Source organism: Pipistrellus kuhlii, unplaced genomic scaffold, assembly GCF_014108245.1.
Source record: "Pipistrellus kuhlii isolate mPipKuh1 unplaced genomic scaffold, mPipKuh1.p scaffold_m20_p_2, whole genome shotgun sequence".
Lineage (NCBI taxonomy): Eukaryota > Metazoa > Chordata > Mammalia > Chiroptera > Vespertilionidae > Pipistrellus > Pipistrellus kuhlii.
Genome location: NW_023425515.1, coordinates 163,649,523 through 163,675,347, shown reverse-complemented (window position 1 = coordinate 163,675,347; position 25,825 = coordinate 163,649,523). Strand labels below are relative to the sequence as shown.

Sequence of the window (25,825 nt, the reverse complement as noted above, 5' to 3'; positions counted from 1 at the left end):
GGCTCTCTAGGCCCTTTCTTACCTCCCAGCCCCATCTTCAGTCACTTACCCTTCAAGCAGTCCGTGCTCCACCCACGTGTTCTCCAAACCCCAATCTAAACACAAGGTGCACTAAAAACAAACAATAAAACTTTATCTTTAGATTTCTAGAAAAATGACAAAGATAGTACCCTTTTGCACCATACCCAGGTTCCCCTATTATTATCATTTTACATTTATGTGGTACATTTGTTCTAATTAACCAACACTGATACATAATTTAAAAAATATATATATTTCTTTATTGATTTCAGAGAGGAAGGGAGAAGGAGAGAGAGAGAAACATCAATGATGAGAGAGAATCATTGATTGGCTGCCTCCTGCACGCCCCCCACTGGGGATGGAACCTACAACCCAGGCATGTGCCCTTGGCCGGAATCAAACCTGGGGCTCCTCAGTCCACAGGCTGACGCTCTATCCACTGAGCCAAGCCTCTAGGGCTGATACATAATAATTATTATTTTTTAAATATATTTTATTGATTTTGTACAGAGAGAGATAGAGAGTTAGAAATATCAATGAGAGAGAGTCATCGATCAGCTGCCTCTTGCACACCCCCTACTGGGGATGTGCCCACAACCAAGGTACATGCCCTTGACCGGAATCGAACCTGGGACCTTTCAGTCCCCAAGCCGGTGCTCTATCCATTCAGCCAAACTGGTTTCGGCTGATACAGAATTATTAACCAAAGTCCAGTTCATTCAGATTTCCTTAGTTTTTAGCCTTATATCCCTTTTCTGTCCTAGGATCTCACCCAGGATACCATGTTACATTTCTTTGTCATGGCTCCTTAGGCTAAGGTGATCAGATATCCCGCTTTTGGCGGGACAGTCCCGATTTTTAACAATTTGTCCCGTGTCCCACGGCGTTTTAAAAAAGTCCCGATTTTTTCCCAAAAATTGGGACTGTCCCGCCAAAAGCAGGACGTCTGGTCGTCTTACCTTAGGCTCCTCTTGGCTGTGAGAGTTGGGGTGCCCTTTTTTGGCTTCTTGCTTTCCCTGCTCCCTAAGGATTCACCTCGCCTCACTGTTTTCCACCAGGACGCTTCCATTGGACTTGAAACACTCAGTTCAACTGTAACCTCCTCTGGGAAACCTTTGCTGACCCACCCCTCCCCCGGCCTGGGTTCACGGACGTCTCCTTTGCTTCCCACACTCACCAGCCGTGTTGCAAGTACCTGCAACTTGCCTGAAAGGGAGCGCGCAGGCTGCGGCTTTGTACCCCTTAAAGTCAAGGCCAGTTATTCTCCCTCCACCAGGCCCAGATCAAGCTTTGCCCCCCTCAGGAACCTCCTGTGACCAGTTCTGCCCCTCAGCGCTGGGAGGTCTGAGACTCCTTGGGGGTTAGCCTCTCAGGCTGCTTTCCTCTCAGCCATGTGGACGCCAGTCCAGACAGGTCATCTGATGCATTCATGATCTCATTTGACCCTGAAGGGACTTCTTGTAATCCTCATCATACACATGAGAACACTGAGAACCATAGAGGTAAAGTGTTTATACCAGAGTTGAGACTTGAACCCAGGTTTTTGTGACTCACTCTCAAGCCTGGGCTCTTCCCACTGAACCACGATGTTTCTGCATGTGAAACGGGAGACCTAACACTGAACAATTAAGAGCCAACCCATTACCTCCTGGCCTCCTCCGCAGGGACTCTTTGAAACAGGGCTCGAGGCTGAACCCGCAGCACCATAAACTAGCTGAACCCTTCTGTTCCTCAGGTAGGACTTGGAGAAAGAGATAAGGGAAGTAAGAGAGAAGAGAAAGAGTGAATAGAGGAAATTAGAGGTGATCCAGAGGTTGGACATTGTAAGCAGAGAAAATGCCGTCTCATAATAGGGTCCTCCCCCACTGGCATGTTGCTGTGTCAACGGATTGAGCCCAAAGGCTGGCCTGGAAATTTACCACCAGCTGAGGCATAATTAGCCCTTTAATTTCCTTCCAGAGGAAGTTTGCTCAGCAGTTCCCAGCCTTTGCTTTCTTGGGCTTCTCCCTCCTTGCACTTTCCTACACCTCCAGCTTCTCCGGGAGTCCGAGGCTTTTCCTGGGTGTGGCATGGGGGCAGAATGCACACAATTCTATCCTAGGGAGGGCGACCTGTAAACCGAAGGAGCGTGGCTAATGGTTATACAGAGCTTCACAGCTGTCCGGGCGCTGTCACAACACTTATCTCATTGTACCCTCCCAACAGCACCCAGAAAAGGAAATTATTATCAACTCCATTTTGCAGCTAATGAATCAGCTCAGAAAGTCAGATGCCGGGTCACATGCCAGGAAGTGGCAGAGCTGGAATTTGAACTTAAATTTGCTTGCCCCTCAGCAGTACCCACTTATTAAATGTGTATGGTACTTAATTAAATGACACATAAGTGCTGAAGGAACACTGAAATGAAGGGGGATGATAGAATGAGGAATTAAAGAGGTTACTTGGAGGAAGTCATCCTAACTCTTGAATAGGAGCAGAAGTGGATGCTAAGGTAGAAAATTGAAAAAAAAATTTTTTTTGGTCTTATTCCCAATGGGATTGAAAGTGGCAAAGATTAAACAGAAGGAGAGAATTCTTGTTCCCCCTTAATGTGGTTCTAACTCTAACCTGACTTTTTTTTCTCCTTGCATGCTGCTCCAAATTACTTCCTAGCAGTTCAGTCAATCCTAGAAAAGAAACAAAAAAACTAGAAGAGTTTATAGGCTGGTGGAGGAGACAAGCATCTTGGCAATTCATCCAGTTTTTTATTAGAAAGGGGGTAGAATGAAGGTTAGGTAGGCTGTGAGGTCAGACTGTCTAGTACAGATCTTTATCAGCTATATGACTTTAGGCAAATATTGAACCTCAGTAACTTCATCTGTAAAATGGGTAAGATTAGGGAACCTCTCTCAGGAAGTGCTAAGAATTAGCACAGTGCTAGCCACACTCTATGTCTCAACAACTGGGGAGCCAGCCAGTCACTACTCCTGTGTGTGGGTATTGGGGAAAACGTGAACCATAGAGGAGGAAGCGTTTGAGCTCAGTTCTGAGTGGTAAGGAGTGACTGGCTCATCAGAAGAGGGGTCAGGCTATTCCAGGCAGAGGGAACAGCATGAGCAAAGCACAGAGATTTTGCAGAACACAGATGCTTGGGACCTGGAGAATAGCCCAGGATGGTAAGCACTTGGGGAGAAAGAATAAGCTTAAGGCAGGGAAACTGGTAGGTTAGAAAACTAGCATCCCAAAAAGCAGTATAGCACTGGATCAAACTCCTAGCTCCAACATTTGCTAACTTGAGCAGGTACTTAACTTCTCTGTGCCTCAGTTTCTTCGTCCTACACACCTCAAAGAGCTGGTTGTGAGGATTGATGAAGTAACGCAATTCGTGTTAGCAATTACTATTATCACTATTTATCCTGACTCCTTAGAGCTCCAAGAGGACATAAAAATCATCTAGTTTAATATTCCTATTTTAACATGAAAAACCCAAGGCCTAGAGGGCAGGGTATTCATAAGGCTCTCCCCGCTGCTCCCCACTCCCCGCTGTGTACCCTCCCAACAGCACCGGATGCTAAGGTAGAAAATTGAAAAAAAATTTTTTCAGCGGGGAGAGCCTTAGCGCCCGGACAGCTGTGAAGCTCTGTATAACCATTAGCCACGCTCCTTCGGTTTACAGGTCGCCCTCCCTAGGATAGAATTGTGTGGTAGAATGAAATCATACCCAGGCCTCCTGATCCAGCCTATGTCACGTGGCTCCCTTACTATTGTCAGGCTGCCTCTGACAGGTTCCCCTGCCTCTCAGATGAATGTCTCTCCTCCCTTGTAAATAAATTTCAAGGCACTTGCTTTGTGGAGCTGAACGTTTATCCTATTTTTAGACAGATGGCACCTGTATGCAAATGATCCGCAGGGAATTCGTTTGCTATGGTGACTCAGGCCAACTCCCAAAAGAAAGCAGCTGCCAGACCAAAGAAAAAGCACACAGCCCAGGCTGGAATGGAGCTCCTGGACTACCTTTCCAGTTAAGTCCTGGGAATTTCCTTCTCACCTCTTACCTGCCCTGTGTATGTGAACTCCTGTGTCTGTTTGGAAACGAGTTCCTAAGCAGGTCCCTGGGCCAGGCTCAAAGCTGAGGTTTTGGGCTTTGGAATGTTACATGAGAAGGTGCTGTGGGGCCTCGGCTGTGACATTCACATCGGCTATGCTGTTGGCTCAAGTCTGGGGGAAATGCTTTTTACTATCAGGAAGATGGAAGTAATGTGGGGGATTGGAGGGAGGAAGACAACTTGATCAGACAACCCAGTGGTTCTGCCCTGCAGAGCTGGAGAGAACTGGGACTCATGAGATGACAGAAAGGTGGGGAGAGCAAGGCCTCAGTCACTTCTCCCAGAGTTCGACTTCCTTAACCCTTGGCATAAGCAGCAGTGGCCCCAACCTCAATGGCCTCACCATTAAACACACATTTACTGAATGTCCTCCAGGCAATATGCCCTGTGTGGGACACCATGCAACCCCTCCCTCGGCTCTCTGTTCTCTGTAGGACAAATGTCCAAGCACCTGGTCTGGCATTCAAGACCCCCATGATCTAGCTCCAGCCTTCCTTTCTACCAACTTCTTCCTTCACCCAGTATTTTAAGAGAAAATGGGTTGGCAACTCGGATGCTAAATGTGTTTCAGAAATCTGAAACACTATCAATTATAACATACATCCTTATTTCAGAGACGCTAAAAGATAAAAATTGAACATCTTAGAATCCATAACATATTGTATTTCACACTCCAGTAAAAATAGAACTGCTTGTGCTCTTCCCAGGTGCTGTGCTGTTTTGAGCCTTACTAAATTTTTTTTTTCTTTTTAGCTGTTTATTATGGAAAATTTCCAACATTACCTCAAGTAGGGAAACTAAATAGTTCATGCACCCCATCAACCATCCACAACAATTATCATCTTATGTCTTGTGTTCCATGCTTTTTGAATAGTCCCTTCTCTTTGCACTATTAATAATAAAAGCAATTGCCAGTTCTTACTATGGCTTTAGTTTTTCTTAATTATAAAATGAATATATGCCCAATTAAAAAAATACTTTGAAATTAGAGCCAAGCATAAAGAAGAAAACATTATTGACTTGATTGGTTTCTTTCCACTTTCTTTCCTGAAATTTTAACATAGTTCAGGTCATACTGAACATTCAGTTTTTTATGTTTTTTAAAAATATATATTTTATTGAGTTTTTACAGAGAGGAAGGGAGAGGGATAGAGAGATAGAAACATCAATGAGAGAGAAACATCAATCAGCTGCCTCCTGCACACCCTCTATTGGGGATGTGTCGGCAACCAAGGTACATGCCCTTGACCGGAACCGAACCTGGGACTCTTCAGTCTGCAGGCCGACGTTTTTTGCACTGAGCCAAACCGGTTAGGGCATATCCTGCTTTTTTTAACATAACATTATAAGTATAGCTAACATTGTAAGAAAATCATTATGAATATGTTTTAAATGACTTCACCGTATTTTATAGGGAGGATGCATCATACTCATTCATTAATATTTGCTGCACTTACCATGTGTTGGGCACTCTATTTTTTTTTAATATATTTTATTGATTTTTTTACAGAGAGGAAGGGAGAGAGAGATAGAGAGTTAGAAACATCAATGAGAGAGATACATTGATCAGCTGCCTCCTGCACACCCCCCACTGGGGATGTGCCAACAACCAAGGTACATGCCCTTTACCAGAATCGAACCTGGGACCTTTCAGTCCGCAGGCTGACGCTCTATCCACTGAGCCCAAAACGGTTTCAGCATGTTGGGCACTCTAAACGGAGGCAAAAAGAAAGAGGCACAATCTTTAGCCTCTAGAAGCTTAGTTGTTCTCCATTGTTGGACCTTTCAACTATTTCTCAATTTGGGGCTGTTGTGATTCGTGTTGCAGTGATCAGTGATCATCATCCTTGTGTGTAAAAAGATTTCCTAGTTTTCAGGTTCTTTTCTTTAGACAGATTTTCAGTAGTGAAATTTATATTTTACTCTCCCTTCGCCAGCTTCAAATGTATCTAACTCAGTAGGTGAAATACGGTATCTTATCATTTCAAATTGTATTTCTCTTATTATTTATTGAACAATCATTTATGTATTTATTAACCTTGTTTTCTGCGAACTATCTGATAAGGGTCCTATTGGTATCACCAGCAATTTCTTAATACAAGACCTGACTCTTATTTCCTTTTACTTGCTGTGACCTGGGGATGTATTAAATATAATCTTGTTCCAAACTTCTCTTTTTCCTCCTGGCCCTCTCCCACCTTACTTCTTCCCCCACCTCTTCCTGTGTTGAAGGGGAGTTGGGTGAGTCACATAAAGGATACAGCAGGTGGTAAATTAAATGAATTCCCCAAAGAGACTGCTCAGAATGCTCAATTGGAGGCAAAAAGAGTGAAGAGGAAATGGGTTGGCAACTCTGATGCTAAATTTGTCCACGCCAAAGCAATGGAGTGTTATGAGTGATGGTTCACTCTGCAGGTATCTTTAAAATACTAGCTATGTGCCCAACTCAAGTAACTGGTAGATCCTGTGCTGGGTACTGATGAGGGCCTATTAGCTGGAGAAGGTAGAAATGAAATACATTATAATTAATAGTCAATTATGTACATGTCAGAGGCATGCAGATTCGGTGGAGATGTCAAGCAGAACTTTGGAAATTTCCAGCTGAAACTTGGAACTGAGGGACACAGGAGGGATAAGGAGCCTGTGTGAGAGACAAGGCAGGAGCAGGGGAAGATGAGGGGGAAGAACTGATGAAGTTAGGTTTCATAAAAGTTGAAGAAAAGAGAGGTTTCCAGAAGAGGAGTGTGTGTTTGGGGATGTCATCTTTGTTGTTTAGAACATATGTTATCCATCCTCCTTTCATTCAATCATTACTCTGTTCAATCAATATTTTTAAAATACCTGCCAGGTGCCATGCATTGCTCTAGGCATTGCTGGTGATTCAGAAATCAAAGTCATAGTCCCTAACCCACTATCTAAACGAGGAGACATAGATTAGAGTGAAAACAAATCCCTCATCTAGGTGCCATGGACCATTCACTCAAAACATAAATATTGAACACCTAAGATATGCCAGATACCTTGAGGAGCAATGAAAGGAAGCCCCATGACCTTTAGTTTATACTTGAAGTATATACTTGAAGTAAAATGTAGTGCCAAGTCCTAGAATTATATCCCAAGAAACTAGAAACACCAATCAGAAAAGATATATGCACCCCTATGTTCATAGCAGCACAATCTACAATAGCTAGGATTTGGAAACAGCCAAGGTGCCCGTCAGCAGATGATTGGATAAAAAAACTATGGTACATCTGCACAATGGAATACTATGCTGCCATAAAAAAGAAGGAATTCTCGCCGAAACCAGTTTGGCTCAGCGGTAGAGCTTCGGTCTGCGGACTAAAAGGTCCCAGGTTCGATTCCGGTCAAGGGCATGTACATTGGTTGCGGGCACATCCCTGGTAGGGGGTGTGCAAGAGGCAGCTGGTCGATGTTTCTCTCTCATCGATGTTTCTAGCTCTCTATCTCTCTCCCTTCCTCTCTGTAAGAAAATCAATAAAATATATTAAAAAAAAGAAAAGAAGGAATTCTCATCATTTGCAGCAACCTGGATGGAATTAGAGAACATCATGCTGAGTGAAATAAGCCAGTCAATGAAAGAGAAACGCCACATGACCTCACTCATTTATGGATAATAAAGAACATTATAAACTGATGAACCAAAAGATAGATACAGAGACAGTAAAGCAACAAGCAGACTGTCAAATTACAGCAGGGAGGGTAGGGAGATCTGGGGGAGATAAGAGATGAACCAAAGGACTTGTATACATGCATATAAGTACAACCAATGGATACAAAACTCTGGAGAGGGAGGGTATGTTTGGGAGGGGGGGGGGGTGATGGTAAGATATGTACACAGATTTTAATAAAAAAAATAAGGAAGAAAAAATAAAATAAAATGTAGTGCCTATGTCTTAGTGGAAATCAATTGTCATATCTGTGAGAGGTTTTGAATTTTGAGTTTTTGAGGGTTTTGTATGAGAACAATGCCAAAAATAAGAATCCAGGGTACTCATCTTTCTGGGCATTGGTTTCCCTTCTGTAAAATGAGGGAGTTGACCCTATATATTGATATACCCATTATAGGATTCATCACATGTGAGGCAACTTTCCGATGGACTAAGAATTCTGAGGGCAGGGGTCACATGGGTCTTTTTCACTGGCGTAGTGTAGGCTTAGGAAATGTCTGATTACTCTCACAAGGGCCTCCTCACTGTTGGTGTCCTCATTAGGGCACCATAATGCCAGGGTTCTTTTCCCAGCCTTACAAAGGGTTCAGCATTCTGGAAAAAGGGGCTGTGCGTAGATGATTAAAGAGTCCAGAGACGAAAGATAACTTTGAAAGACATTGGGGGTCAGAAGAGCTTCAGCTGAAGGAGCTAGATGACTCTTCTTTTACCAAGGACCCGTGCTTTTATTCAACATGATTTATCCCAAGGCAAGGTGGAAATATACACTTCAAAGGGTACGGTATCAAAGGATATACAGAAACATTGTCAGTTTGGGGAATAGCCTACAGCTGTTCAGGTGTTTGGTTGACAGGAGGCAACAAAATGCCCTGGGCTGACTGGCAGCTAACAATAATCCTAATCAGGTTTGGAGGAAGTGCCCTAGCAGTTTTCATCAGGTAAACTACATATGAGGCTCACCCTTGTTGAGCTGCCCAAGTCCCATCAACCTTTTGATGGAACTCTTGTAATTATTACATGCTGGAATTGGTTATCAGCACTCGCTCTAAATTTCTGTGCTCCATTGTCACTAAAATAAAGTACATTTTGTGGAATCTGGAAGGAAAGTTGATGAATCTCAATGCTGGATTCTAAAGAACTTCCCAGAATAGGTGTCCTTTCACTTGACCTTCAAGAGTTAGAGAGGGTTACGTGGGCAGGGAGTACTTTATAATCCCCACTCCTGGATTCCAGTGAACTTTGTCCTACCCTCTACCCTCAAGGACCTACCAATAACTAGCTATGTGCCCTTGAACTCCAGTTTTCTCACCTGTAAATCCATAGGGACAATAATACATGGTATGCTGGGAAGAACACTGACTGTGGAGTCAGAATATTTGGATTAGAATCTCAGCCCTGCTGGCAAGTAAGTAGCCCTCTGACCTTGGAGAAGTCACTTTAGTTCACTGGGTCTGTTTTCCTACCTGCAGAATAAGCTGTCAGACTTCATGAGCTCTAAGATGACTGGTTTCTTCTAGTTGTAAAAAGTCTGCATTACAGGATCATTGTTAGGATCCAATGAGATGATGCAACAAAAGTGCTTGTGAACTGTAGGGAGCTCTGTAGTGTGGACTATACTACTGAGGTTAGATGGGTATAGCACCAAGCCACCGCTAAGGGACCATGCTCTCCATTCCTTGGTCCTCGGCTTCTCCCTGGCTCCACTGGATCTCCCTGAAAAGCTCTCTCCCTCTGGTTTCCTCCCATTCCCTTGCGACATAATGGCCTCTTCTCCCAGCTGCTGCAAAATACAAAGGGCTTGGAGCTTGGCAGCTGTGATGGGGTGTGGGAGAGCTAGCCTAGAAACTCTCATTACCTGCCTCCCTAGTGCTCATCATCCCCATCTCCCAATCTGGTCTGGAGGGTGTGAACTGAAGAGGGGGGAGAGAGGAGTCTGGCTGGGGAATCTTATATAATAAAATCCCAATATGCAAATTGACCAAATAGTGGAATGACTGGTCACTATGATGTGCACTGACCACCAGGGGGCAGGTTCTCAATGCAGGAGCTGCCCCCTGGTGGTCAGTGTGCACCCACAGGGGGAGTGCCACTCAACCAGAAGCTGGGCTCATGGCTGGCCAGCACAGTGGTGGTGGTGGGAGCCTCTCCTGCCTCCATGGCAGTGCTAAGTACCCCTCGGGGATCCTGGACTGTGAGAGGGCACAGGCCAGGCTTAGGGACTCCCCTCAATGCAAACATGTCATGCACTGGGCCTCTAGTCAGGTATATAACAGAGCAAGATCCAGGGACAGAGGCCCCAGAGATAACCTCTTATTAGACGTGTGACCTCCCAAGTCTGTCACTGCACTGGGCTTCCCCTATTGTCTATAAGATGGAAAGGAACTAGAAAGAGGAGGGAGTTTATATGATCTCACAGACACTTTCCCAACCAATCCTGAGGTTCTAAGTGAGTTTTCCCTACTCTGTACATTGTCAGTCCTTGGGTTTCATTCACCAGCATTCTCATTAAGTGTCTACCATATACAAGGTGCTGTATACCAGTTGAGGGCCTGGGAGTTAGCCAAACATAAGATCGGGTTTCAAGATGCTCATATGCCAGTGACTGTAATAAATGTGATGTGTGTAGCGATATAATGGCAAACCATAAAAAGGGCAGAGAAGGAAGTTACTTTGTGGCAGAAAAGGAGGTCAGAGGAAGCTTCAGAGAGGATGTGACTTTTGAATAGGTTGTGAATTGTAAAAGAGAAAGAGATTCCAGTCAAAGTTCCACGTATCAGCATAAGGCCCAGGGGTGTGAAGAATCATGGTGTTTGGGAAATCACAAGTAGTTAGGCAAAGCTGGAACCCAGTGGAAGAGTAAGAGGGAAGAAACCCTGAGAAGCTTGCACCCCATTGGGAAGCCAGCGAAGGGATTCGGACTTAGAGGGAGATGATGAGATTTGAATTTTAGTGTGCTCTATCAGAAATGTTGCAGACACCCCATAAATCCATCCTTCCAACAAGTGTTTATTGGAAACCTCCTCCTTCCCCCATCCTATGTGTCAGTGCTGTGCCAGACACAATAGTAAGCAAAACCAGACATCCTGTTCTTGTGGCACTTGCAGTTTGGCAGGGGAGACAGACCTTAATCAAATAATTACACAAATAAACAGAAAATTACAGTGGGGGTGAGTGCTACAAAGGAGAAGCACGTGGTGCCAGGAGAGCATGTAATTGGAACATTTGACTTTGCCAGGACGGTGAGAACAGCTTCTTTACTGAGCTGAGCTCCAGTGGTGCCTCAAGGAAAGGCACTATGAAGGCTCCTTGGAATGGCCTTGCGGCTTCAGAATCCCCACCCAAGGGCTCAAGCAGGCAGTGTGTCCTAGTCATCCTGTGATCTTCAGGACTTAGCCAACCCTTGCCACAGAATCTGCACCCAGTGAAGATTTGAAAGGAGGAAAATCCCATTAGGCACTTCAAGTATTTAAAGGTGGCGGTACTGTTCCCCAGAGAACGAAACACCTTCCTTCCTTCCTTCAGTTACCATTTCAAGTTCTCGTCCCTGCTGTGGTCATTCTGTTCACTGTCAAGATTGAGTGATTTAAGACATCAGAGATGTAGCCCCGTGCAAAGAGCACTGGCTTCTTGGAGTCAGAAGCCCCTTTTCATCATTCACTTTCTTCAGAACTCCGTTGCCTCTTCTGTGGAATGAGGATGTGGGTCCTTCCCTCACAGGAATTCTCTTGGAGTTAACTGAGATAAAGTAAGAAAAAACTTTGTAAACACCACGTTCCTAAACAAACATAGGATTTAAATATTTGGAAGGCTGCCACATGAAGTGAAAATTTCGATTTATTCTTTGTGTCTCCAGAGAACAACATTAAGTCAATGGATAGAAATGACCACATGCAGATTTCAGCTCAACAGAAGGAAAAAGTGTTCTAATAATCAGAACTATCCATCAGTGGGATGGCTGCCTTTCAAGGGTAACAATACAACTATGCCTTTGAGTGAGAGGGTAGATTGAATAACTTTCAAGGTTTTCATTTAACTTTAGAATTCAACAATCTAATAGCCAGGGCAAGTGAAGAAGCTGAGAAAGGGCATTTGTGACAGAGTAGCATGAACAAAAATATGGAGCAGAAATGAGTATGGCATGTGTGGGTGATCTTCAGGAAATTCCAAAAAGAAATGAATGGTCTGTTTGGATTGACGATGCAATGGGAGACAGAGAAGATAACTAATATAACCTGTGTGCCAGACATATGTGGTTCCATTTAAACTTTGTGGGTGATTTCCAGCCTTACCATCCAATGGAGGGGGGATTGTTGGTCCCAGGCAATTTACTTAATCTGTGATCTTCAATTAATTTATATGTAAAATGGGGGCTCGCCCTGGCTGGGTGGCTCAGTTGGTTAGAGCATTGTCCCTATACCAAAAGATTGTGGGTTTGATTCCTGATCAGGGCACATACCTAGGTTTTTTTTGTTTTGTTTTGTTTTTTTTAATTAAATTATTATCTGTGTACATATTTTAACATTGCCCCCCCCCATATATACCCTCCCTCCTCAGAGTTTTGTGTCCATTGGTTGTACTTATATGCATGTATACAAGTCCTTCAGTTGCATACCTAGGTTTTGTGTTCAATCTCTGGTTGGGATACATACAGAAGGCAACCAATCGATGTTTCTCTCTCACATCAATGTCTCTCTCTCTCTCTCTCTCTCTCTCTCTCTCTCTCTCTCTCTCTCTCTGTCTCTCTGTCTCTCTCTCTGTCTCTCTTCTCCAATAAGCATATCCTTGAGTGAAGATTTAAAAAGTTAAATAAAATAAGAAAAGTGCCTGGCATATAAACAATGTTCAACTAGCAGTTTTATAGTTATATTTTTTGAATATATTTTTTATTGATTTTTTACAGAGAGGAAGAGAGTTAGAAACATCAATGACAGAGAAACATTGATCAGCTGCCTCCTGCACACCCCCTACTGAGGATATGACCGCAACCAAGGTACATGTACATGCCCTTGACCAGATCGAACCTGGGACCCTTCAGTCCTCAGGCCGACGCTCTATCCACTGAGCCAAACCGGTTTCAGCTATAGTTGTATTTTGTTACTACAAATAAATGAGATCTCCTATGTAAAACACTTATCAAAGATCCTGGCACATAATAGGTGTTCAGTTGATGTTAGCTCCCTTCCCTCTTGCTCATGTGTCCGTCTGCCACAGTGATGGGGCTGCAGGAGGCCAGAGCAGTGGCTTGCTCACCCTGGTGTCCAAGGGTGAGCAAGCCACTGGCTTATGCTCTGCCCATAGGAAGAGCTCAGTGAATGTCTGTTTCTTAGAAGTAAACTGATTGCTCTTGATGACATGGTCTCTTTCCTCAAGTAGCCAGTGAGTCATGCCACTTTCTCCTTCCTGTCTCCTCTCTGGTTCTATTTCTGACTCTCATCAGTAGAAAGGGAATCAATGTTTATCAGAAATGATTTTTAAAAATAAAGAAAGGGAGGGTGGTTTAGGGGCTATTTTCTGGGCTATTTTTTCTTTGAGCACAGGGCTGTGACAGCAGGATTGTTGTTTTCCGTCTTATTTATCTTTTAGTGAAATAACAATGTCAACAGTAATAGCAGCAGCTCCTATGAGCTTTATTGAGACTACAGCGTTCCTGGCTCTCCCCATACGTTATCTCTCTTCCTTACACAACCCCTTCAAGGTTGGCCTTATCACCACCGCTTTACCCATGAGGAAATTAAAGGCTTAGAAAAATTCAATAATAATGAAAAAGATAAATTCCCATGTTTGAATTCCTATTCTGAGCTACATACTTAAAAAGCATCTTATTTCATTGAAACACTCTACAAAGTGGGTATTATTATGTCCAGTCCACATGTGAGGAAGCTGAGCATTAGAAAGATGAAAAAAACCTAGCTGTCCAAAGTCACATAGGTGGTGAATGGTGGAGTGGGAGTTAGGCCAAGACCTGCTCAACTCTCACACTCATTCATTCCCTTTCTCTCTGGCCATTTTCTACTCTTTGAGGGAAACTTCGTATTGAGACTCTATTGGCTACAGCTTTAATGAGATGGAAGTGACATATGGTATGAGTCTCACCCACTCCGGCTGGGCAGACCCTGGGGACCTGCTCCTGAGGCTGACTCTGGAAGTACCACAATAATAACTGATGCCCATCAGGTACTTACTATGTACTAGGAACTGTCCCAGGCATTTTAGATATAACAACTTTCTCCACAGTAACATCATGAAGTAAAGTATTGCTATTATTCCCATTTTTATAGAAAAAGAAATTAAGGCCCCAAAAGGTAATTTCCCAAGGAGGGGATTACATAAGAACATGAATACCTGGAGATGGTCATCGCTGGAAGCCATTTTTATATGTGTTTTTTAAAAATTGATTTCTGAAAGGAAGAGAAAGGGAAAGAGAGATAAAAACATCAATGATGAGAGAGAATCATTGATTGACTGCCCCTTGCACACCCAATATTTGGGACCGAGCCCGCAACCTGGGCATGTGCCCTGACCATGAATAAAACAGTGACCTCCTGGTTCATGGGTCGATGCTCAACCACTGAGCCATGCCAGCTGAGCTGGAAGCCATTTTAGAGACTGCCTCCCATAATCACAGTTGGTAAGTGATAAAACAGGGATTCACACCCAGAAACCATTCTCTTAACATCAAAACCATATGACCTTTTTGTTTAACAGTGGTGGTTGAATCCCTACTATGTGCCCAGCTCTGTGCCAGGCACTAGGACTACAGAGATGAAAGTGATCCCATGTCCAAGCTCATGTACGGCAGGATTTTCAACTAATGGGGCATCAGTTGGTGACAGGACTGTTCTGTCAAAGAGCTGGGACACAGGGCCAAGCTCCAGGCAGAGATGGGGGACTAGAAACTCTCACAGAATAACAGAACAATGCAGGTGGAGTGAGAAGAGTTATGATCTGGTGGTAGTGCGGTTTCTCAAAAATCCTGCCTGGGTCACTAGATCACCAGTCTGAATGGAAGAGTGGCTTAATTCTAAACCTTAGAGAGGCCAGATTTAGGGTCTGACCCTGCCAATTTGTGGGAGGAGTCTCATCTGTAGGTTCGCCGAGGACCTCAGGAAGCAATGGCAAGGGCGTGGGAGGGGTGGATCAAATACGGCTGCACTGTTCCATAGGTCCACACACACAGCTTTTATGTAGTAGATACTGGAGGCCCGATGGACGAAGATTTGTGCAAGAATAGGCCTTCCTTCCCCTGGCTGCCAGCACTGGCTTCCCTCCAGCACCGGGACTCAGGCCTTTGCTCTGGCTGCTGCCTTCCGCCTTTGCTCCAGCCCTGAGGCCCTCCTGTAGCTCCCTTCAATCCCCAACCCTCATAGCAGGCATCCTTCCCCGCCCCAGCTATTCTGTGCCTGCATGAACGCGCTGCCCAGAGGCCCAGAGCAGCCAGGGTGGGGTGGAATGCCTGCATCATTGCCATGGTGATGACATAAGTGGGTTAGGGTTAGGGTTAGGGTTAGGGTTAGGGTTAGGGTTAGGGTGCGGCCATCTTTGTCACGTCAATTTTCATATTCTCCTTATTGGCTGTGGGCGCTGCCATCTTTTGTTGTGGAGTGATGGACAATTTGCATATTCCATCTTTATTAGACAGGATGACAGACAGTGAATATTTCTCTGAGCCCTGCCAGAAACATCACTGTTATCTTTGATTTCTCATCTCTTCATGTCTAATTTTCTTTCTTTTTAGATAAAAAATTTCTTTATTGATTAAGGTATCACATATGTGTCCTCAACCCCCCGTTCCAATCTCCCATCCCCTCCACTCATGCCCCCACCCACCTATTGTCCTCGACCACTGGTCAGGCTTCATATCTAATTTTCATATCCAATCTGTCACCATGCCCTGTCGTTCACCTCTTAAGTACCTCCTTTTAAAAAAGTTATCGATTTTTAGAAAGAAAGAGGGAGGGAGAGAGAAAGACATCAATTTGTTTTTTCCTCTTATTTATGCATTTATTGGTTGATTCTTGTATGTGCCCTTTACAGGGATTGAACCCACAACCTTGGTGTATTGGGACAACATTCTAACCAACTGAGCCACCTGCCTGGCCAGGGCTCTCTTAAATACCTCTAGACTCTGGTTCTACTCCATCCCATTGCTACCATTCTAGTTCAAATCCTGATCAGGTCTCACCTGAACCACTGCAAAGATCTTCTAACCAGCCTTTCTGCTTCCCTGGTCTTCTCCCTCCGGTCCATTCTCCACATCACAGTCAGGGTGGCCTTTCTAAAATTTAGATTTAACCCTGTTAATCCCATGCCTCAAAAGGTGAAGTCCAAACCCCATAGCACACAATTGAAAGCTCTTTCTAGCTTCATCACTTACCATTTCGACTTCCCACTGTTCCTTAAGTTCTTTTAGAGTACTCACTGCCAAGAACTTTCTTTTACCAAAAGTATGAAACTGACTGCCGAAACCGGTTTGGCTCAGCGGTAGAGCGTCAGTCTGCGGACTGAAAGGTCCCAGGTTCGATTCTGGTCAAGGGCATGTACATTGATTGCGGGCACATCCCCGGTAGGGGGTGTGCAAGAGGCAGCTGGTCGATGTTTCTCTCTCATCGACGTTTCTGGCTCTCTGTCCCTCTCCCTTCCTCTCCGTAAGAAAAATCAATAAAATATGTATTTTTTTAATGTATGAAACTGACTGTAGAATCTCAGGAAAGGTGGGTGGGTGGGAAGAGATCAACCAAAGAACTTGTATGTATGTATGTATGTATGTATGTATAACTCATGGACACAGATAATAGAGGGGTGAAGTCCTGGGGTTGGGGGTGGGGGCAGGCTAGAAGGAGTCAATGGGAGAAAAACGGGGACATATGTAATACTTGCAATAATAAAGAATTTTTTTAAAAAACATCTTTCCTTCACTTCTCTGCTTGGAACATTTTTTTTTTTTATCTGCTTGAAAAATTCTTCAGAGAAGTCCCTGTTGTCCTCCTTCTATCGACAGATAAGCACATCTCCAGGCAATGCTTCTGGACTCAGAGCAGATTCACCTGTGGGAGCCCTCATGCTGGCCATCACATTTCCAGTTCTCCTCCAGGGCATATCATAGGATTGCACTTTCTTGGCTGCTGGCATGTGACTTGCTTCGGCCAGTGAAATGGGAAAAGTGGAAGTTTTAAGAGCCCATACATGAGTCATACACTTTCTTTTCCTCTGGTAGCTGCTCTGCCAGTCTTTATCCTCAAATAAGGATGACAGAAAGCAGAGCACCCAGCCAAACCTTGAGTGGGTATATCACAACGGTGAAAAACAGAAGCTTGTTGTTTAAGCTGCTGAGGTTTGTGCTTGCTTGTTACTGAATCACCCAGTCTGTCTTTAACTGATACACGAGCCCTGTGATGACAAACCTTCCATAAACTACCTAAAACCACCTCAATTCCACCTTACCCGATTTGTCTGCTATATTTTCTTTACACAACGTATCTGGTATACAACCAACTGAGCTACCTCTCTGGCCAAGGCTCTCTTAAATAACTCTTGAATCTGGTTCTACTCCATCCCCATTGCTACCGTTCTAGGTCTCAGCTGAACCACTGCAAAGATCTTCTAACCAGCCTTTCTGCTTCCATGTCTTCTCCCTCCAGTCCATTCTCTACATCACAGAGTGCCACCCGGTACGAATTATCAGTTTGATCTGATGTGCCTTTGCTACCTCTACTTTTTTTTTTTTTTTTTTTTTTTTTTTTGGAAACCTCTACACTTTTACTGAGGCTTCCTGAGGGCATGGATGAAGCTTATTCCATTTAAAAAAATATATTTTTATAGATTTCGGAGAGGAAGGGATAGGGAGAGAGAGATAGAAACATCAGTGATGAGAGAGAATCATTGATCAGCTATCTCCTGCATGCCATTTACTAGGGATCAGGCTCACAACCAGGACTGGGAATCAAACTGTGATCTCCTGGTTCCTAGGTCAATGCTCAACCACTGAGCCACACCGGCTGGGTTTTTATTCTATTTTTTATGTCACACAAAGTATAGTTTATGGCCAAGGCACACACTTTGTATTATGTGTATTCTGGATGTTCAAGGCCACTCTGAGCATGGGAATCCTAATCAGGGTGTTCAAGACTAATGTACCATATGCAGGTGCAAAAGCAAGAATTCAGACACTGCACAGGCATGCCCTTCTATAACCCAAAAGACTGGGGTCACTATTTGGCAAGAAGCCTCTCTTGTCTAAGTTCGTATAAAGTATGTTCCTAACTAGCCAGTGTGGCCGACTCCCGTATAGCTCCTATTCTGAGGACTGCATTTGGGATAGACATGTTACAGACCAGCTGCTGCTGACTGTTTTCCTAGGATGGCTCCTGTGTTTGCTACTGTATAGCAAAAATTGCTTTGTCTAATGGCTCCTTCGTAGCAATAGCTACTTGGACTGCAATAAAGTCTCTCTTATATACCCATGATTTCTCATGTCTTCTGTCTTCTAATGCCAGGCATCCAAGGAGGTCCAGTCCCTGACAGAGGGACTCGGACCCAACAGTTGGCATAGTGGAGTAGGATTCAAGGAGTGAGTACTCCAACAGGAGTCAGACAGATTTGTTTTGAATGCCAATTCTGACATTGAGTGGGCACTCTGGGAAAAAAAAAAAAAAAAGGAATAATAATATATACCCTACAGGGTTTTTCTAAAATTTGTAAATAGCAGGTGTAACATATATACAAGTAATGGCAAGCTATAATTATTATTGTTCCCATTATTATTATAGATGGTGTTCAATTAGTGGGTAAATCTTTCATTGATTGAGGGGTAGTGGTCTGTGCATTGGGCTTGAAATCATAAATCCTGGATTTAAGGCATAGCTTTGGTCACCAGTTTGCTTTTTATATTCTCAACTATAATATGTAAATACTAATAACACCTGCCTCACAGGGGTTTGATAAAATTTGAATAAGCTAATGTAGAGGAAATGTTTTATTCATGCCCTAGCATCACACACTGTAAAACTGTGTTGAAACAGATGATTGGCTGGCCCCTCACCTGCACCGAGTGCACCTTTGTGAAGCATCCCGTTGTGCTCCAGTGACATTTCCAACCAGACTGTGAGCTGCTTGAGATAAAGAGTTATCTTAGTCATTATTTTTAATTTTTAAAATTTTAATATACTTTTATTGATTTCAGAGAGGAAGGAAGAGAGAGGGAGAGAGAAACATCAATGATGAGAGAGAATCATTGATTGGCTGCCTCCCATATGACACCGCCCCCTCCCGCCAGGGATCGAGCCCGCAACCCAGGCATGTGGCCCTTGACTGGAATCGATCCTGGGACCCTTCAGTCCGCAGGCCAGTGCTCTATGCACGGAGCCAAACCGGGTAGAGCAGTAATTATTTTTAGTAAAAATGTTTATTTCTCTGTATATACGAGTAATACATGCTTATTGTAGTGAAAATAGAATTACATGAAGAAAATTAAAGTCCTAGTAATTCTTGTCTATTGTACAGAGATAACTAATATGTTTTGGTGTGTTTCTTTTCAGTTTTCTCCTCAGCAGATATACTTACAAAAACTGATATCATATCACAAATACAAGCATTGTCCCAGGTCATTAAGTTGTCTTACAAAAATAAACATATATAAAAAATCTTACAGTTGAACCATTTTCCTATTGTTGAATATGTAATTTGATGATACTTTTTCACTGTCTAAACAAAGTGGTCACAAACATTTTTGTGATTAGGTATTTTGATTTTCCAATTTTGTAGAAAAAGTTTTTAGGAGAAGAAATTCTGGGTCAAGGGTACAGATATTTTTAATGCTCTTGAGACTTTCAAGTTGATTTCCAAAAAGATTGAACCAAGTACCACTCCCATGAGCAGGTGTGAGGTTGCAACTTCTCACTATATTCTCATCTATAATGGGAATTATAGTTAAAAATAAGATTAAAAAAACGTTTTTTAACACTTTTTAAAAATTTAAATTCTTTATTGTTTAAAGTGTTACTTAAATCTTCTTCTCCCAACCCCCCATTGACCTTTCCCTGACCGTTCTCACCCCCCAGCACATGCCCTCATACCCCTACTGTCATGTCCATTGGTTATGCTAATATGCATGCATACAAGTCCTTTTGTTGATCTCTTACCCACCCAACAACCCTTCCTTCCTTCCTTTTTAGGTTAGATAGTCTGTTAGATGCTTCTGTTCTATTTTTGTTCATCAGTTTATGTTGCTCATTATATTCCACAAATGATTGAGATCATGTGATATTTATGTTTCTCTGACTGGCCTATTTTGCTTAGCATAATGTTATCCAGGTCCATCCATGCTGTTTCAAATGGTAAGAGTTCCTTCTTTTTTACAGCAGCATAGTATTCCATTATGTAGATGTACGACAGTTTTCTAATCCACTCATCTGCTGATGGGCATTTAGGCTATTTCCAAGTCTTAGGTATTGGAATTGTGCTGCAATGAACATAAGGGTGCGTATATCCTTTCTGATAGGTGTCTCTGAGTTCTTGGGATATATTCCTAGAAATGGGATCACTGAGTCAAATGGGAGTTCCATTTTTAATTTTTTGAGGAAACTCCATACTGTTTTCCACAGAGGCTGCACCAGTCTGCCTTCCCACTAGCAGTGCCCGAGGGTTCTTTTCTCTGCATTCTTGCCCACACTTATCATTTGTTGATTTGTTGAGGATAGCCATTCTGACAGCATCTCTCAGATGACTAGTGACTTTGAGCATGTTTTCATATGTCTCTTGGCGTCCTGTAGGTCCTCTTTCGAGAAGTGTCTATTTAGATCTTTTGCCCATTCTTTTACTGGATTGTCTATCTTTCTTTAGTTAAGTTGTGTGAGTTCCCTGTAAATTTTGGAGATTAAACTCTTATTGGAGATAACATTGGCAAATATGTTCTCCCATGCAGTGGGCTTTCTTGTTGTTTTGTTGATGGATTCTTTTTATTTTGAGGTAGTCCCATTTGTTAGTCTCCATTGTCCTAGGAGCTGTATTGGTTTTCCTATGATATATTTCTGGTATTTTTCTTCCTATGGCTAAAGTCTTTTTAGGTCATCACCTGAGGATATTTCTTCCATTGCTTTCAGAGAGTTGAAGGTAAGAGAGTGAAAGGGAGGGAAGGAGAGAGAGAGAGAGAGAGAGAGAGAGAGAGAGAGAGAGAGGGAGGGAGAAAGAGAGAGACATTGATGTGAAAAGGACGCATTGACTAATTGCCCCCCACATATACCCCAACTCGGGGGTGGGGAACGAACTACAACCCAGGTCTGTGTCCTTGACCAGGTAATGATCTCATGACCCCTCTGTGTGCAAGCTGACGTTCTAACCAGTTAGCAACACTAGTCAGGTTGGTTAAAACCTTGTTGTACAATAAATATATTAATTTACATTTCTTCTATGAATTGTTCATTCCCCTTGCCCATTTTTCTGTTGGGATTTTAATTATATTCTTATTAATGATGGTTTAAATATTTTATTCTAGTCAGTAAATATAATACAATACACATAATAGGTGCTCTTATTAGTTAATTGCTCTGGGGACTTTTTAGGAACAAAAGCAAACTTTCTAGGAGGCTGACTCTTTCTTTTCCCTCCTAGGACACAGCGGGGCAGGAGAGGTACCGGACCATCACCACAGCCTATTACCGTGGGGCCATGGGCTTCATTCTGATGTATGATATCACCAATGAGGAGTCCTTCAATGCTGTGCAAGATTGGTATGAGATCATTCATTCATTCATTCATTCATCATTCATTCATTCACCAACCTTTTCAAGAAAACCCAAAGTGTGGTTTAGGCCTTGTGCTATGGGCTAGAGAAATCTGGATGAATTAGACTGGCTCCTGTCTTCAGGAAAATCACAGATGAGGTCAGTAAACAGGCAATGAAAATAACATGTGACAGGTTGAAGAGAGTCTCAGGGGCTGTGGGAACCCAGTGGAGGGCTCTGACCCAGCTTGGAGACTCAGGAGAAGTGTCCTGGAGTTGTTGACATATGCTGTATGTTTAAGATGAACAGAAGTTAGGCAGAAGGATGAACAGATAAGGATATTCCAGAAAAAAAAAATACAGATGTGCAAAGGCAGAAGGCAAGTTTGAGGACAGAAAGAGCAGAGGTCATGAAAGATTTTGCATCCTGGGGTAACAAGTTTGGAACCAAAGGTTCAGATGAATTTTTTTAAGAAAGATCATGGTGGCCACAGTAGTGAGTGAATCCACATACTGCTTCCCTATCAAGTTAGTCCCTGAGCTGGGCTAGGAGTCCCAAGAGCACATCCAATTCAATCCAAGTTCATAAAGATTCAGCTCACACTGGAAATCAGCCCGGCTTCCCAGGGGTACAACCTCTGAGCCACTTACATCTTTCTTCCTGGAGCATCACTCACAGGGAGAAGGTGCATGGGGATAAAGACAGGTTGGAGGGAGGGGGCCAGACCCAATGCCCCTGCCCATGGGAAGGATGAGGATGGGGGAAAGTGGGACATCTGTGCTCTGGCTCTTCTTCAGAATCAGAGAAGCTGAGCAGGCTGGGCACACAGCAGCAGAGCTGCACAGTGCCAAGCTTTCCTCCTGCTCCCTATTGCCAACAGCTGCCCTTTGAGGACTTCCCATTTCCCAAGGAGCTGTTGCCATGATTATGTGAAGCACTTGTTTGTGTCTTGGGGTCTTGAGCTGAGAGTGGCCTTGCAGGCTGCCTGCTGCACTCCCCTGCTCTAAGCAGCAGTTCTAAGCAGCAGTCCAGGGTGCCACCTGCATGTGTCTGCATGTCTGTCATTCATGGCCATCTGCGTTCTCCTTCGCAGCCTTTTGGTCATCTTCTTCTCCCTCCTTTTTTCCCCTTTAAGAACTTCCCTCTACCTTCTTCCTCCTTTCCTTTCTCTTTTCTCTTTACTCCCCTTGTTTTTTCTCCTCCTTTCCCCCCTTCAGTTACAATCCTCCTTTCCGCGCCCCATGGAGTGATCAGCTCTTTGTTTAAGTGTCTCCACGCTACTCATTCCTTGTTGGCCTTAACCCCTTCCCTTTCTCCATCAGTCTGTGTTCATTCTGCCTCAGGAGCACAGTGACTTTAACACCTGGTGGTGATACTTCTAAGAATAACCTGAGTTGCTAATCTGGGAGCTGAGTGGATGGGGTAGGAGGAGGGAAGAAAATGATAGGAAGAGTTCCATGAGGAAACATGGAGAGTTGGCTCTGCTTACTGACTGGAGGCTAACGCCTAAGCATGTATCTCTCCCAAGCCGTGCCGTTGGGTTTTGCCTCTAAGACACTTGGTCCCAGCCTAAGCCCCCATCGGCCATGTAGGCCAACAGTGCCCAGCTCTTTGTTGGCCCACAACAAATGGTGGTTGAGTGAATCCCATCCTTGGAGGGAAGGGCTTCTCACCTGAAAGAAAAGGCTGGTGGTGGGATCAGCTTTGGGAGCAGGGTCAGCGATGCATCCAGTTTGTAGTTAGAATTGAGTCAGATTTAGGGTCAGTGTCAGGGTAGGGTCATAATTTTAGATCTGCTTCAGGATTAACCATTTTCTGTCTTATTCATTCATCAGACAATCACTGCCAACTTCTCTGGTTGGTGCTCTTTGCAGGGGACTGGCGCCCCAAAGATGAATAAGCCTGCCCCTGCCCTCAAAGGAAGGACAGATAAATACATTCAGCCAAATGTAACAGTAGCCACTGTGAATGTGAAGGGGAATGAAAGGGGAAGTGATCATTTCTACCTGGTGGGGTGGTTGGGTACAGAGTTAGGCCCATCCCCACTAAAAGATGTCTCCACAATAGAAGGGTCCTGTTTTATCCCCTCTTTTAAAATGTTGTTTCTAATTTTAGAAGTAAAGCAAAATTTGAAAAGTACATAAAACTATTTTTAAAAGGCTTCATAATCATTGTAGATAAGAGAAAGCACTGCTGACATTTTGGTTTCTACAAATAATCATGGTCTAAGGTTTATGAATCACAGAGGAGGAGGGAGAGGCTTGCTGGGCCTGGGGAAGGCTCCCAACAGGGAACCTTGGGCCTTTGAGGACAAGTTAATGTGGGGAAGGGACTCCCAGGACAGGCAAAGGCACAGCCATAGAAAAGCATTTGTTGGGAATGGGTGAGAAGGCTTGTAAAGTGGGAGGAAAGGTGATAGGCTGGAGAGGCAGAAGGTAAATGGTCTTTAACTCCTGATTGAAGGATCTAGACTTCATTGCATAGGTAGTGGAGGAGAGAAAGCTTTTAAGAAAGGATATGGTCAACTGAAACCAGTTTGGCTCAGTGGATAGAGCGTTGGCCTGCCGACTGAAAGGTCCCAGGTTCGATTCCGGTCAAGGGCATGTATCTTGGTCGCAGGCACGTTCCCAGTGGGGGGCATGCAGGAGGCAGCTGATCGATGTTTCTAACTGTCTATCTCTCTCCCTTCCTCTCTGTAAAAAATCAATAAAATATATTTTAAAAATAAAAAATAAAGGATATGGTCAGATAGATGTTTAAAAAGAGATCTCTGCCTGCTGAGAAGAGGGGTGGGCAAATCCATTAGAAGAGGGCTCCAAAGAGCTAAGTAAAGTTTGCAACCAGTGCTCAGGAATCAGCACCTGTGACAGCTAGTTGGGGCAGGGATGTCTCTGTCCTCAGCTGAATTAATTAATAGTAACTTGGGCGTTGCTATTCCCATGGAAGGGAATCGGTTTCTTCAAGCTTCACAGAGCCCCTTTCAGCCTGGGGTATGTGTGCCATTAACATGGTCCTCTATCTGTCGCTCTTTAGGGCTACTCAGATCAAGACCTACTCCTGGGACAATGCACAGGTTATCCTGGTGGGAAACAAGTGTGACATGGAGGAAGAAAGAGTTGTTCCCACTGAAAAGGGCCGGCTCCTCGCAGAGCAGCTGGGTATGTACATAACACATGTGTTCACGTGTGTGTGTGTGTGTGTGTGTGTGTGTGTGTGTATGAAAATGTGACATTGGGGAGATTGTGAAATATGTACATACTAGAGGCCCGATGTGCAAAATTCGTGCAAGGGCCTTGGCCCTGGCTCCTGCCCGCCACTGCCTCTGCAGCCCCCGCCCACCGCCATGGCGAGGCCTCTGCCACCTCTGCCACGGCCCTTGCCTGCAGCAGCTTTTGTCTGGAAGGACGCCTGGAAGGATGTCTGGTCTAATTAGCATATTATGCTTTTATTATTATAGATGTGCTCTATGTGTTGTTTTATATTTATGTGATGAACATATAGCTTTGTGTTAGGTAATTTATGATTATATGCATATATTTTGTTACATTGAATATATAAGTAAAACTTAAAATTATGAACACTTTTTCACCAGCTCCTTCCACAAAAGATGTAAGGTGTTTTATAAAACTCCTCATAGTACATTTTAAAAACCCTAATTAAGTGAGAAAATTGGAGCAAAGGAAAAGCAAGCGTAGGAGGTAAATAAGAGGAAGCCAACAGTGACATAAGTATGTATATTGTAAGTTCTTGGGCATAAGCAATAGTTGGGCCAAAATATTGGCTTTGAGCTTCCTAGCAACCATTGCAAAGAGCGAAACATAATCTGTTACATGGTTCAGAGATGGTTCTTAAATTAAAAACAGACCCATTATTCCAGAGAAGCACTGCTCTTCATTGGCACCTGCAGAGCAGACTCTATGTGTGGCTTGTGACAATGTCCTTAATATCAAACAACCCTATGGTAACTAGAGCACTAAACATCACAGCTTGTCTTACACTTTCTCCCAATGTAAACTGATCCTTCCTCACCAAAACGCATTTCACAACAAAAGTTATTGTATGAAGAGAGGAAACCGTGTGGCTTTAAGTATGCAGCTCAGTGATGCTCTGGCTTTTTCCAGGGTTAAAGCATCTCAATTCTTGTGCTCCCTTGAGACCCAGGGGCCTTAGGTGTGTCTCAGGAGCACCACAGCAGGACCCCTGCCAATGCTTGCTCAAAATAGCAACTTTTTCTTTTCTGTACTGGGGTTTAATGTAAGACAGACTGAGAGAAATCTTCCTCAATTGCTTAGCTTTTAGCTAGTCTAAAAAG

General features: G+C 43.7%; 1 protein-coding gene across 2 annotated transcripts in view; it reads left to right on the top strand.

Moving 5' to 3' along the window:
- Positions 1-25,825, top strand: part of RAB3B (RAB3B, member RAS oncogene family) — a 77,364-nt gene that overhangs the window by 34,807 nt on the left and 16,732 nt on the right. For both annotated transcript variants that reach the window (XM_045584597.1, XM_036447285.2), the window contains exons 3-4: positions 21,401-21,519; positions 24,547-24,671. In XM_045584597.1, coding sequence (XP_045440553.1) covers positions 21,401-21,519; positions 24,547-24,671 — 244 coding nt within the window. The remainder of the gene's footprint in view (positions 1-21,400; positions 21,520-24,546; positions 24,672-25,825) is intronic.